This window comes from Aotus nancymaae, unplaced genomic scaffold, assembly GCF_030222135.1.
Source record: "Aotus nancymaae isolate 86718 unplaced genomic scaffold, 86718_ANA_hifiasm-v0.15.2.pri h1tg000015l_0, whole genome shotgun sequence".
NCBI classification, from domain to species: Eukaryota; Metazoa; Chordata; class Mammalia; order Primates; family Aotidae; genus Aotus; species Aotus nancymaae.
Window position 1 is genome coordinate 356,890 of NW_026988426.1, and position 14,942 is coordinate 371,831.

Below are 14,942 nucleotides of genomic sequence, written 5' to 3' on the forward strand. Positions count from 1 at the left end.
CCCTGGGGCATGGCCTATCTTTTTTTTTTTTTTTTTTTAAGACAGAGTCTCGCTCTGTGGCCCAGGCTGGAGAGCAGTGGAGCCATCTCAGTTCACTGCAGCCTCTGCCCCCTGGGTTCAAGCAATTCTCCTGCCTCAGCCTCCTGAGTAGCCAGGATTATAGGCCCCTGCCACCACACCCAGCTAATTTATTTTATTTTATTATTTATTTATTTATTTTTGAGATGGAGTCTTGCTCTGTTCACCAGGCTGGAGTGCAGTGGCACAATCTTGGCTCACTGCAACCTCCGCCTCCTGGGTTCAAGTGATTCTTCCACCTTAGCCTCCCGAGTAGCTGGGACCACAGGCACGTGCCACCACGCCCGGCTAATTTTTTTGTATTTTTAGTAGAGACAGGGTTTCACCGTGTTGGCCAGGATGGTCTCGATCTCTTGTGACATCATGATCCGCCCGCCTCGGCCTCCCAAAGTGCTGGGATTACAGGCGTGAGCCACCGCGCCCGGCCTATTTTATTTTACTTATTTTTTACCTGTAGAGAAGAGTATCACTGACTGACATAATTTTTAAAAAAAAATTTTTAGTAGAGATAGGGTTTCAACATGTTGGCCAGGCTGGTCTCAAACTCCTGACTTCAAGTGATCTGCCCACCTTGGCCTCCCAAAGTGCTGGGATTATAGGCATGAGCCACTGCGCCTGGCCTAATTTTCTGTTTAAAAAAGCTAAAAAAAAAAAAAAAAAAAAAAGGTAGTAGTTAAAAAAAGCTACTACCTGTTTATATCTTGGGCTTTGTTTTGTTTTTGTTTTTTTCAAGTTGGGGGTCTCACTCTGTTGCCCAGGCTGGAATGCAGTGAAGGGATCATATGTCACTGCAGCTTCTAATTCCTGGGCTCAAGGGATCCACTCATCTCAGACTCCTGAGTAACTCCAGCTGCAGGTGCACACCACTACACCCAGCTAATTTTTATTAATTTTTTTTGTAGAAATGAGGAGATGAGGTTTGTTGCCCAGGCTTGTCTGGAACTCTTGGCCTCAAGTGATCTTCTCACCTTGGCTTACCAAAGTGCTTTGACTACAGGCATGAGCCACTGTGCCTGGCCTGTATTTCATTCCTAGCTCTTTTCTCTAGCCCTGTCCTCCTTGCAGAGCTCAGCTTTACCTGTCCTGGGCTTGAGTGGCCTTTTTTTTTGTTTTTGTTTTTGTTTTTTTGAGACGAGGTTTTGCTGTTGTTGCCCAGGCTGGAGTGCAATGGTGCGATTTCAGCTCATCGCAACCTCTGCCTTCCAGGTTCAATCGATTCTCCCGCCTCAGCCTCCCAAAGTAGCTGGGATTACAGGCATTCGCCACCATGCCCAGGTAATTTTGTATTTTTAGTAGAGACAGGGTTTCTCCATGTTGGTCAGGCTGGTCTCAAACTCTTGACCTCAGGTGATCTGCCCGCCTTGGCCTCCCAAAGTGCTGGGATTACAGGTGTGAGCCACCGTGCCTGGACTTGAATGCTATTTCTATGTCAATGACTCCTAATGTCCATAGTCTTGTCCTGTCTCCCAAGCTATCATCATTTTAACTTGTTTCTTACATTTCAAAAACTCACATACCACTGTCATAATATTTCATATTCTATACATTGCCTGTACTATTTATTGGCTTAATATTTTTTATTTAAACCAGCTCATTAAAAATAAAAGTAAATTCATTTTGTGCGATCACATTCATGAAATAAGTTGCCTAATGTGTTGGTTATAACTTTTCTATTATAAATGAAAATAAATACAAAACTTTAAAGTTTTAAAAAATGTTCTTCTTCACACAGTATAAAAACATCTCCTGTGGCAGCTACCACATTTTTTTTTTTTTTTTTTTTTTTTTTGGAGACGGGGTCTCGCTCTGTTGCCCAGGCTGGAGCAACAGCCCAGCAATCATGGCTCATTGCAGCCTTGACCCCCTGAGCTCAAGCAATCCTCCCATGTCAAGCTTCTGAGTAACTGGGATTACAGACGTGTGCCACCAAGCCCAACTATTTTATTATTATTATTATTTGTGGAGATGGGGGTCTATGTTGCCCAGGCTGGTCTCAAACTCCTGGCCTGAAGTGACCCTCCTGCCTTGGCCTCTCAAAGTACTGGGATAATAGGTGTGAGTCACCATGCCTGGCTATTCACCACATTTTCCGAAACAGTTCTATTAAGTAACAAACCATTCAACCTGAATAGTCAACATTGCTTCAAATTCAGCATTCTTCTTCCAAAGTCACTCTCAAGCCCACCTGTCTCTCTCTGTCATTTCCCCAATCACTGGAGCTCCAAACTTGGGCGTCTTGTATGACCGATTCTGCTCCTTCACCCCCATCCTGAGGGGGTTTCCTTTCAGTGGCCTCTTGCAACTGTCTCTAGCTCTCCATCCTCCCAGACACCCTCCTTAATCTCCTTTCTGGTGACAGATCACCTCCCAGCAGGATCCCCCTGGCTTCCCTAGTGAGGACCTTCGTCTTGCCTTGTGGCCAGTCTTTCTGAATCAGCTTCATTATGGCTGGACCTCTTTTTTTTTTTTTTTTTTTTGAGATGGAGTTTTGCTCTTGTTGCCCAGGTTGGAGTGCAATGGCGAGATCTCAGCTCACTGCAACCTCCGCCTCCTGGGTTCAAGCGATTCTCCTGCCTCAGCCTCCCTAGTAGCTGGGATTACAGACATTCACCACCATGCCTGGGTAATTTTGTATTTTAGTAGAGATGGTGTTTCTCCATGTTGGTCAGGCTGGTCTCGAATTCCTGATCTCAGGTGATCCGCCTGCCTTGACCTCCCAAAGTGGTGGGATTATAGGCATGAGCCACTGCACCTGGCCTATGGCTGGACCTCTTAATGCCATCACTGTCATTTAAACATGCTTCCTACCTCCTACTCTTCCATAGAAAATCAAACGGTGACCGTGACTTTTATTTTTTTTGAGACAGGATCTCATTCTGTTGCCCAGGCTGGAGTGCAGTGGCACAATCTCTGCTCATTGCAGCCTCCACCTCCTGGGTTCCAGCCATCTTCCCACCTCAGCCTCCTGAGTATCTGGGACTAAAGGCACATGCCTCTGGCTAATTTTTGTATGTTTTGCAGAGACAGGCTTTCTTTATATTGCTCAGATGAACTTACCTGTCCTTTTAGGGTAATTTTGCAGGAAGCCTTCCTAGATTATTCCAGCCCTGTCCTCTCTCTCTCTCTGTCTGTCTCTCTTTGCTGTTGCTGTTGTTGAGAAGGAGTCTCAATCTGTTGCCCAGGCTGGAGTGCAGTGTCGCAATATTGGCTCACTGCAACCTCCACCTCCCAGGTTCAAGTGACTCTCCTGCCTCAGCCTCCCAAGTAGCCTGGGATTACAGGCATGTGCCACCACACCTGGCTAAATTTTGTATTTTTTTATTTAGTAGAGATGAGGTTTCACCATGTTGGTCAGGCTGGTCTTGAACTCCTGACCTCAGGTGATCCACCCACCCACCTCAGCCTTCCAAAGTTCTGGGATTACAGGCGTGAGCCACCATGCCTGGCCCTGTCCCGGCTCTCTTACTCCTGTAACACTGTTTATTGTTGTCTCAGGGTTTTTACCTCCCTGAGTAGATCACAAGGTACTTGAAGGCAAGCTTCATGCCTGAATATTCCTTCTGCATCAGTGCAATGCCAAGAACACATTCTGTGCACATACAAAAAAAATGGGAATGGAGTCATAGCCCAATGCATTCCCAAAGACTTACCTGGAACGCCACCTTGCCCTGTGGCTTGACCACAGCTACTCACCCCTCCCCGCACAACCTTCAACTCCCACCAACCAGGGGCAAGATGGGAAAAGGAGCAAGTGTAAGAATGGCAGAGCACGCTGTGAAATAGAAGAAGCCAGCTTTAGGATCATGAGTCTTTTAATATATTATTCTGAAAAGAAAGGAATTAAAAAAAAGTTCCTGACATCTCTTCTGTGTTTTTTTTTTTTAATTTAAATAAATACCCTGCCCACCACCCCCCAACCCATGAAAATTTCCCTCTTCCTCCCCAGCATCCCGCCCATCCCTGGTGCTAGACCCTCACCCCAGAACTAAATAAGATGCCTGATTCAGAGCAGGCCACACTGACTACCAAATTCTGGCAAATTGTGAATACTGTAAATGGACTTGAGCCCTCTGCTTCCCTGGGCCCCTTCTTCTCTAGGTCCACTCCCCATGCAGACCCCTCCTTGCTCCTTGGCTGTGGGGTAGCGTGGATGGCAGGGCCTTTAGGCATTGGCATTGGGGAGAGTGCAAACTTGGCCCTGATTCTCCACTCCGGCTCAGGAGGTCAGAAGGGCTCAGAATCGCCCTCCAGACTGAAATAAATAACAAAATAAATACCCCCTCCCCGACTCCAGGCTCTCTAGAAAAGAGCTCCTCCGTCTGTCACTCTAGTCCCTCTCTTTCAGCTCACCCACCCACCTCTTCCTCCCATCGCTTCCTTCCTCCCTTCCCCATGCTGACCTCTGGCTTGATTCAGGAGGAGGGGTGTCCAGTGCACAGCAGGGAGAACAGCCAGAGCCCTCGCCCTACAACTCAAGCAAACCCTCCTCCTCCTCCAAGTTTCTCAGCAGCGCTGTTGGCACCCCAAGCCGGATGGGCCTGGCAGACTCTCCCCATCCCAGGGGTAGGGTGGAGGGCAGGGGTTCTCCCTGGCACTCTCCCACGTGGTCCTTCAATGTCTCTCAAGGCGAGGCTCCCAGGAGAGTCAGGCGTGCCCGCCCCCTCCCCAATCCAGGCGCCCGGGTCCCCCCGCCCGCCTCAGATGGCGGTGTCCCAGAGGACCGTGTGCTGCCGGCGGCAGGGCGGGGTGCCGGATTTGCGGGGCTCAGGCCCCCGACGCCAGCTAGGGAGGATGGGCATGCTCTCCTGCTTGCAGAGGCCTCGGTCTGGGCGGTGGCGCGCCTTGATCTCCTTGCACACGCAGCGCTTGCGCTCGATCACCTCCAGCAGCTTCCCGTCGCGCTCGCGGGCCGGCTGGGGCGGCAGCGGCAGCGGCAGCGGCAGCGGCAGCGCGGGGTGGGGCTGGGCCGCGGGCAGGGGAGAAAGAAAAAGGCGGGTAGGGTCGTGGACCTCAGCATGACCGGGCCCGGTCTACACTGCCGAGACCCACGTCTTCCCCCAGAAGCAAGTCCTTGCTTGCCCCCCACGGTCTCTGCTGGCTCCCTTCGGCTGTGAGGCCCCTAGGGGCTGAAATTCAAGTCCTGCAGCTTTGGCCCAGCCAGCCCTAGTCTTCCTAGACAGATGCATTTTTTAAGTTGGTCCCCCTAGAGTGGACACTTTTTTCTTTCTTTTTTTTTTTTTTTTTGTTTTTTTGTTTTTTTGAGACAGGGTCTGGCTCTGTCGCCCAGACCAGAATGCAGTGGTGCAGTCACAGCTCACTGCAGCCTCAACCTCCTGGGCTCAAGTGATCCGCCAGCTTTCAGCCTCCCTCCCAAGAAGCTGGGACTAGAGGCGTGGGCCACTACACCAGCTAATTGTTAAAAAATTAAATTAAATTGGCCTGGCACGGTGGCTCATGCCTGTAATTCCAGCACTTTGGGAGCCTGAGGCGGGCGGAACACGAGGTCAGGAGACCGAGACCATCCTGGCCAACATGGTGAAATCTCGTCTTTACTAAAAATACAAAACTTCAGCTGGGTGTGGTGGCGCGTGCCTTCGGTCCCAGCTACTTGGGAGGCTAAGACAGGAGAATTGCTTGAACCTGGGAGGTGGAGGTTGCAGTGAGTGGAGATTGCACCACTGCACTCCAGCCTGAGATACAGAGCAAGACTCAGTCTCAAAAAAAAAAAAATTAAATTTTATTTTATTTTTGTATTGATGGGATCTTGCTTTGTTGCCAAGTCTGGTCTTGAATTCCTGGCCTCAAGAGACCCTCCCATCTTGGCCTCCCAAAGCACTGGGATTACAGGCATCAACTACTGTGCCCAGTTGGGGCAAGGGTAGGCAGGATACCTTTTTCTGTGTGTCTTTCTTTTCTTTTTTTAAGACAGCTTCTCTCTCTGCCACCCAGGCTGGAATGCAGTGGCATGACCATGGCTCACTGCAGCCTCTACCTCCCAGGCTCAAGTGATTCTCCTGCCTCAGCCTTCAGAGTTGCAAGGACCACAGGCACATACCACCATGTCTGGCTAATTTTTAAATTTTTTTTAGAGACTGTCTCCCTATGTCACCCAGGCTGGTATAGAATTCCTGGACTCAACCAATTCTCTTGTGTCAGCCTCCCAAAGTGCTAGGATTATAGGCATGAGCTACCATGCCTGACCTCTTTGTTTTATTTCTTTTGAGACAGGGTCTTGCCCTGACATCCAGGATAGAGTGCTATGATGGATGAATCATAGTTCATTACAACCTCAGCCTCTTGGGTTCAAGCGATCCTCCCATCGCCTCCCACAGTTGTGGGATTACAGGCACAAGCCATGGTGCCCAGTGAGGGGGTCCTTTTCCTAAATCACACAAAGGTGTGCTGTTAGCTAGTGGTGGCCCTAACTGATCTCCAGTCAGTCTGGAAATATGCAATCTGGGCCCTACCTTGCTGCCCATCTTAAGCAAACCCTTCCCAGATCCTCTCCCAATCCCCTCATATTTCATTAGTTTGTGCTGGCTCAGGCTCCAGCCTGCATAGCCCTTCCCCTGCCCCCTCCTTTCTTTTTAAGAGATGGAGTCTCACTTTGTCGCCCAGGCTGGAGTGCAATCGCATGATCTCAGCTCACTGCAGCCTCTACCTCTGGAGTTCAAGTGATTCTCCTGCCTCAGCCTCCCGAGTAGCTGTGATTACAGGTACACACCAGTACACCTGGCTAACTTTTGTATTTTTAGTAGAGAAGGGGTTTCACCATGTTGGCTAGGCTGGTCTCAAACTCCTGACCTCAAACGATCCGATCACCTCAGCATCTCAAAGTGCTGAGATTACAAACACGAGCCACTGTGCCTAGCGTTTTTTTTTTTTGGAGACAGAGTGTCACTCTGTTGCCCAGGCTGGAGTTCAGTGGTGTAATCTCAGCTCACTGCAACCTCCGCCTCCTGGGCTCAAGTGATTCTCCTGCCTCAGCCTCCTGAGTGGCTGGGATTACAGGTGCCCACCCTCACATCCTAATTTTTGTATTTTTAGTAGAGACAGGGTTTCACCACATTGGCAGGCTGGTCTCAAACTGTTGCCCTCAGGTGATCTGCCCACCTCGGTCTCTCAAAGTGCTGCAATTACAGGCATGAGCCACCACTCCCTGCCCAGCCTCTTTCTTTTTTTTTTTTTCTTCTGAGACAAGATCTTGCTCTGTGGCTCAGGCTGGAATGCAGTAGCGTTATCATGGCTCACTGCAACCTCCACCTCCCAGTGGAAAGACATCCTCCTACCTCAACCTCCAGAGTAGCTGGGAATACTTGCACTGGCACACTTTGCTACATTTTAAATTTTTTATAGAGCTAGAGTCTCTCAATGTGGCCCAGGCTGGTCTTGAGCTCCTGGGCTCAAGCAATCTACCTGCTTTGGCTTCCCAAAGCATTGGGATGGGATTACAGGCATGAGCCACCATACCTGGCCTTCTTTTTTTTTTTTTTAAATAGAGACAGGATCTCACTATGTTGCCTAAGCTAATGAACTTCTGGCCTCAAGCGACCCTCCCGCCTTAGCTTCCCAAAGTGCTGGGATTACAGGCATGAGCCACCATGCCCAGCCCTGGCCCCTTTATTGCTTTTCTTTGCACATTCAAGCCTTCTCCACCTGCTCCTTCACAAATAAAAGAAAAACCAGGCCTCACCTGGCTCGGGGCATCCCTGGGCTGGCTGCAGGGCCGGGGGGTGTGGAGCGAGACCTGCCGGACTCCGGAGGTGGATGCTGAGCGCCCCAGGCGGTAGCCTCCCGTGAAGTCTGAGGTAGAAGAAGGAGGAGTCAGGTGCCCCTCCCCTAGTTCCCAGTCCCCTGCCCTTGAATGGTCCCGGCTGCCCCTGCCTCATCAGAGGGCAAAAGAGGTGGAGATGTGGTATGAAAATTTAGGGCCCTGGATGTGGACATGAACAGGTGAGAGGAAGTCGGAACAGGTGAGGCTAGACCCCAGGAGATCCCCCAGCCAGCCCTGCTGTGCACAGGTGTGTGCAGGCCGAGTCACCTCCATTGCGGTGGCAGGCAGGGAAGGTCTGGCAGGGAATGGGCAGCGAGGTGCGGCTCCCTCCTCGGTCTCCTCCATGGTGGATCCTGGCCAGCAGGGCCTCTGCCCCCTGGCTCCTCACTGGGATCCCCGATGTCACAGGGCCCCTGTCCTCACGCTCTACCTTGCCCAGACCCTCGGCACTGCCATTCCAGGCCCGGGCACCGTCCTCGACCTCTGCTGGGATGACAAGGAGAGCTGTGTGCCTGCACGTGGGAGGCGTCCTTCTGTCCCTCCGGCCACACACGCTGCAGCATGGGTGGACCAGGAGGCACAACTGCCCCTTTTGCAAGTCACAGCTGGGATGGGGCTCCTTCACACTCCCCCAACACACAAACACAGGCACACGCACATGCACACACACACACGCACACACACACAGGAGGGACCCTAGTGCCACCACCTTCCTTTCCAACCATTGGTACCATCCCCTGGGGCCGAGAATCATGTATATGTGCTGCATCCAAACCCTTTTCCCTGGTCAGAGGGGCCTCCCTAACCCCAGTTTTAGCTTCCAAGACCCTCCACCTCCAGATAGGGCCAGAACGACCATCCCCCTGGGACTGCAGGGGGAGAATCCCAATTCCTGAGCCCAGAAGGGGAGTGCTGGGGGGAAGGGCTGCCTGTGAACTAAGCTCAGCTCTGAGAGGAGGCCTGGCAGAGCATTGCGTTGCCAGGCAACGGTAGGGGCCTCCCTCTCCTCTCCCTCCTGTCTGGATAGGTTGCCATGGTAACAGCTGGGAGGCAGCTGTGTTTAGTTCCTGGTGCGCACACTCACAAGCACACACCCCTGCAGCCCCAGGAAGGGAGGGGCAGGGAGCAGAGCAGGACAGGGCCAGATTTGACCCCCTTCATCTCCCAGAGCTTCCTGCCCCTCTAGCGCACACTGGGGGACCCCGACCTTTCTGTCTATTGCCCACCCCCATCCCTCTGGTCTACTAGAAAACATCCCAGACTCAAGGCTGTGACTTTCAAATAACTCCTCCAACACCTCCCCCAAACCATTGCAGGCATCCCCAGCTGGCCCCCACCCCCGACACCAGCATCCCCCCACTCCCCACCCCTCACTCACTGTCCAACTCCTTTGCTTTTCTCCCTCCATAGAGGACTTTCCTCTGCAGGGCCCAGCCTGCCCCAAATGTTGTGGCGCCCATCTCCTCCTCTTCCTCCTCTGGTGTCCCTGCACTGGCGATGACGTGGGCACAGGAGATGCTGGCAAAAGCACCCCCATCGGTCCCTTGCTCCTGCAGCTGGATCTTGACCATGGGGGATGGGGCCCCCATGCCACAGCCCTTATTCAGCACCCCCCCAGCCTTGAGGCTCTCATAGGCAGGGGGTCTCTTGAGCCCAGCTGCTGTAGCTGGGTAGGTCCACAGTGGGGTCAGGGAGCCTGCAGTTGGGTCCGGAAGGCTATGGGGGGAGGCCAGGCAGCCGCGGTGGTGGAGGACCCCAGCTGCCGCGCCCATGGCCCCACCGTGGGGGCTGGATTTCCCTGGCACGGGGGGCCTCGAGCTGGTACACAGCATCCCATGGAGGACTGAGATCTCCTTCTCCGTCTTTGGCTCCCCAGCACCCAGGGGTGGACCGGCGGGCAGAACGGAGTGTGTGGTCACCTTGACCGCCGAGTACACCATGGTGTAAGACACGGCCTTGTCCTTGGGGGGGGCAGGGAGCAAGGCGGCCGGGGCAGGGGGGGCTACCGTCACCCCCGCCGCTTTAGGGCAGATCATGCTGTGGGAGTTGGGGAGCTCCCGCTCCCCCCGGGGCTGGCCAGAGCCCTGGGGTGGCAACGGTGTTGAGTGGCTCCGGGCCCGGCCCGATGGTCCCAGCAGCAGCAGGTTGGCAGCAGGAGGTGGAGGCGGTGGGGGAGGCGTCTCCCGCTCCCGTGCAGGCACTTGGGGAGCTGGGGTGGAGCCGGCTGGCTCCTTGGAGTGGCAGAGGATAGGTAGCCTTGAGACCCCATCGCCAGGGGTTCGGGAAGCAGACTTGGCTTGGGGGAAGGCCAGGAGTGGAGGCCGGTGCTGAAGGAGGTTGGGGAAGGGCGGGGGGATTTCACAAGGTGTGGTCTTGGTGGGCGTCCCGTCCCTCCGGCTCGGGAGGGCTGAAGCTGGGCGACGGTGGGCATGGGTTGGAAGGGCGTGAGGCTGGTGTGGCGGGGATGTTGCCGTCAATGGCGGAGGGCCGTTGGTCCGGCCTTCCCCGGCCTCTTCCGGCAACGGGTACTTCATCTCCTCATAGATGGCCTCACTTTCTTCAGAGTCTGAGTCGGCGCCTGCTGGAGGGGTCGGGCCCCCACCCCCAAGAGGGGGCCCAGCCAGGCCTCCTCCACTTCGTCCTCCTCCCCTAAAGACATCCCCCACCATCTCAATGTACACAGGCTCTTCCTGGGCACCCACATCAGGGTCCCCAGCTACTCGGGACCCCCTAGTGAGGCGCTGAAGAGGCAGGTTCCCCCCTCGAGGAGAGGGGCCTGGGGGGCAGGACTCATCGAAGGAGACAGAGAGCTGGGTGTTGGGGCTTCGCCTGGGCTTCTGCGGAGGAATCTTCCGGCTGGACTCTCGGCCCTCCGGAGTTGGCTTCTGTGAGCCTGGACAGGACAAGGAAGAGAAAAGTAAACCAGGCTTTTCACTGGCCGGGCGTGGTGGAGCAAATTTGGGGAGCCCATTCTGATCCCTTGACCCCTCTGCAAGGACATATCTTTTCCCCACATTCTTCAACTTACAGCCCTAGGATGTCTCTTCATATCTTTTTAATTTTTCAATAGAGATGAGTCCCAAACTCCTGGGCTCAAGTGATCCTGCTGCTTCCGACTCCTAAAGCGCTAGGATTCCAGGCACGAGCCGCCATGCCCAGCTGTAGGTTACTTTTCTACCAGTCAGTCCTTGGTCTTTTTAAAAAGTCAGTTAATTGGCCAGGCGTGGTAGCTCACGCCTGTAATCCCAGCACTTTGGGAGGCCGAGGTGGTGGATCACCTGAGGCCAGGAGTTGGAGATCAGCCTAGCCAACATGGCGAAACCCTGTCTCTACTAAAAATACAAAAAATTAGCCAGGCGTGGTGACAAGTGCCTCTAATCCCAGCTACCTGGGAGGCTGAGGCAGGAGAATTGCTTGAACCTGGGAGGTGGAGGTTACAGTGAGCTGAGATCATGCCATGGCACTCCAGCCTGGGCGACAGAGCCAGACTGTCTCAAAATAAAAAATAAAAAATGCTGGGATTAAGAGCATGAGCCATCGTGCCTGTCCCACAGCCCTTAGTCTTTCTAATATATTCTCCAGAATCCGCAGCTCCTACCCTCATTGTTTCTGTGAGGCCACCACCCCGTTCTCAAGAACTTTTCAGGGAGTGTCCCCTGTCCTTGAATGGTTCATCTCAAGCCCATCCAAAAAGACCCCCCATTCCTTTTGATAATGGAATCTTCCACTTCCTTGGTTCTTCCCTGAATGAACCCTCCCGGCAAGCCTCCCCCGGCCTGGAATAGATTCTCCCAGCTCCCAGCTCCACCCCAGGGAGAGATAGGGGGTATCTCACCTGCTTTCTTGCTGGGGGGCGTCTCTGCCCCAGACCCCGGCCCCGCCATGCTGAGTTTGGTGCTGGGGTGTCTCCGGGGCTTGGCAGGGGGTCTTCGGGTGCTGCTGTCCTCTGTGAGGCCCCCACCGCCCCCGCCGGGGCCACCCCCGACACTGTCCATGCTGCCCACTGAGTGGCAGGAGAGGGAGCGTGGGGCCATGGCGCTGCGGCAGGGGTGCGGGGTGTGCTCCTGGGAGGCAGGCATGGTCATGAACCCCATCCTGAGGGAGCGCCGCAGCGAGGCGATGTCCCGCACTCGGACCCCAGGCCCCTGTCCGGCCACGGGCCCAACCGGGCCTGCGGGGGCCACCTCCTTACTGGAGCTGGGGAGAGAAGGCCACGATGGAGTGGAGGAAAGGCCTGGGATCTGGGCCGCCCCCTTCTCCACCCCGAGAGGTGTCAGCAACCCTGTGGCTTCCCAGGGAGGAGGACAGGAGCCTGGGGTGGGGATAGGGGTGCCAGAAAGTCCAGGGCACCAATGAAGGGGCTTCAGGCAGAATCTGGGGCTTTAAAAAGGCAAAGCAGTTGGGGGCAGGGATGAGAAGAGGGGTGAGTATGTCTAGCAGGGGAGCATCCCTGGGGCTGGCGGATCGCAGCCTGGGCACCTGTATGGACAGCCTTGTGCAGAGCTAGAGATACAGACCCAGGTAACACAAATGGACGCACCTGCCCCCACAGCTCCTCGGCCCCTCTCACTCTCACACTGGTGCACACCTGGCCTCTGGTCTCCCCTCCTGCCCAGCCACTGTGACCTACGCCCCCACGGCACACCTCCTCTCCCAGACGCAGGACCTGCCCCTCCAGGACCAGAGTAGCCTCCCTCCCCCAGCCCATCCTTCTTCCTCCCTCTCCCTTGGTGCTGTTCTCTATCACCCTCCCCAGCTCACACCCATTCCATTTCACTGTCCCTGCGCTTCTGTATGAGTGGAGGGCGGTGGGAGGCAGGGGGGCAACTGGCAGGGAAGAGAGAAGAGCTGTGTGGGGTGGGCGCTCATTAAGGCCCTGTCTACTAACCCTTCATTAGGGAGAGATCGCTGTAGCGATCACTGTGATTAATCTAATTAACAACAAGAATTAAACTCCACAGTAGCGAGGAAGAAAAAGGGAGGTGGCTGTGAGTCAGGCTCCAAGCGGCTGTGAAGTCAATGGGAGTGAAGAGGAGAAGGAGAAAAGGATGGGAGAGGCCAGGCCCCAGGTCCCTGGAAGGGCAAGCGGGGAGGCAGACAGGGATGCAGGGGTCCAGGAATCATCCCCAGCCCCAGGTCTTTGGCAGGGCCTAGCCTGCATGTCCACCCACCACACACACAACCCTGTCACTTAACCACTCACCTTCCCCAGCAGGAGAAACTGGGAGAAGGCCAACTGGATGTTCTCTGATGCCTCTGAAATGACCCCTTCCCTAGACCCTGGGAGGGAGGTGGGACCTGCCCCTTCCAAGGTCAGGTGACAAGACAGTCCGAAGCCAGCCCCAAATTTGCAGAGACGAAAAGGGCTACAGGCCAGAGGTGAGTCAGGAGGGGGTGACTCGGGCCTCTGGGTATGGGGAACAACCAAAGGGGTGCTCCAGGGCTAGAAAATCCCCCCTACCCCACAGGAGGCCAGGAACAGGGCTGGGACAGTCTGTGTGCAATCCTGGTGGTTCTCTACTGAGCACAGACTTGGAGATCAGAGAGCTCACTCATAACTCTATCACCCTCCCCAGCTTACCACCATTCCAGCTGCCAGGGCCCCCCCGAGAAGGGCTGTGGCCCAGTGAGGGGGCAGGCAGAGGTGTGGAAGGGGAGGGAGCAGTCTGGAGCAGAGCCTTACCTCCTCTTGGCCTCCTCTTCCTTGTGCTGCCTCCACTCCAGCTTGGTTTTTCGGTAGAGGAGGTTCATCTCGTGGGGCAGGAGGTGGGGGCTGGGGGGCCCTGCTCAGAGCCACCAGGCCCGGGGGACGGCCCTCCCTGGGTCCCGGATCCACTGGGTGGTGGGGGGGGGGGATGAGAAGGAAAAAAAAGAAAGGTGGGATGGGTGGGGGCCAGGAATGAATGAAAGAGAGAAAAAGAAGAGACATGACTCGGGTCTTCGCAGAGGAAAACACAGACAGAAAACCTAACACACTTTGAGGACCCACAGACAGACAGACACAGACTTCGACAAAGGTGTTCAGAGCCGCAAATACACACTCTGGGGAGACCAGGTCAACACAGATTCCCTTCTTTCATAAAGACATCCTGATCCACCACCCAGACAAGCCCCACAAACAGACTGCAACCCCTCAGCTACACAAACACACATTCAGACACACAAACCACGGAGCCACCGACCCACATCTACAGACAGAGCACCAGACACAGAGATTGGCATAGGTAAACAGAAACCTAGGGATAGACAGGCACACAGACATAAACACCCACAGACACACCCACAGACACACACACAGACCTCCAGACACACACAAATCTGCTACACAGAACCGGACACACCTACAGGCAAGGAGTTATGCCCAGGGCCTACTTGCGTACATTGCACCCTACTGGGGAAAGGGGAGATGGTCAGACTCTCCCCTTCATCTTGGGCTTGTAGTGGGGGGATCTCATAAGGGCAGGGTGGGGACGCTGAAGGAAAGATGGGAGACACCCTGACTTGGGCATCTAAAATACCACCCATCCATCTATCTCCACTGCCTGCCTTCCCCCCCACTTTCCAGTCCTTCCCTAGGCCTGGGCCTTGGTCCACCCCGATTCCAGCTCCCTGGCCCTTTAGCAATGATTTGGTCTCTGCCTCCCTCCCTCGCTGATGGCCCCAATCACCTTCTTCTTCCTCCAGGATTTGGGAGGCCCCCGGGTTTTCTCTTCCAGTCCCCGCCCCTCAGTCCCCCTCAATCCCACCCAGGGTGCTCCAGTCTGGCCCCATTGCTACCTTCTGGGCTCCAGCCTCCATACCTGCTCCGGTTTTCCTTCCCCCAAACCCACATTCTTCTTTTCGCCTTCAGCCTCACTTCTCCTCCCAGGCGCCCCTCCTTACAGCCGTCCTCCCCCTTCCCCTGTTCCAAACCTGGCCTGATTCATCCCCCTTCTCCAACCAAGGGCCCCAGGTTCCCGGCACCCCTCCCCTTCCCCTTGTCCTGCAACCCTGGGCTTCTCCGCCTCTCGTTCCGCCAATCCTCCCTGTCCCTTGTCCTCCCACCCCAACCTCCCTGCACCAAGCCTTCCCAATTTCTCCATCACCGTAC

At 54.8% G+C, this 14,942-nt stretch overlaps 1 protein-coding gene across 1 annotated transcript; it reads right to left on the minus strand.

The window, feature by feature from the left end:
* Positions 1-4,775: 4,775 nt before the first annotated feature.
* Positions 4,776-14,283, minus strand: NYAP1 (neuronal tyrosine phosphorylated phosphoinositide-3-kinase adaptor 1). Its single transcript, XM_012474796.3, has 6 exons — positions 13,536-14,283; positions 11,688-12,049; positions 9,231-10,745; positions 8,120-8,335; positions 7,772-7,881; positions 4,776-5,039 (listed from the first exon to the last, which is right to left on the minus strand). Exons 1-6 carry the CDS (start codon positions 13,601-13,603, stop codon positions 4,776-4,778), a joined length of 2,535 nt encoding a protein of 844 aa, XP_012330219.2. The 5' UTR covers positions 13,604-14,283.
* Between the last annotated feature and the right edge of the window lie 659 nt (positions 14,284-14,942).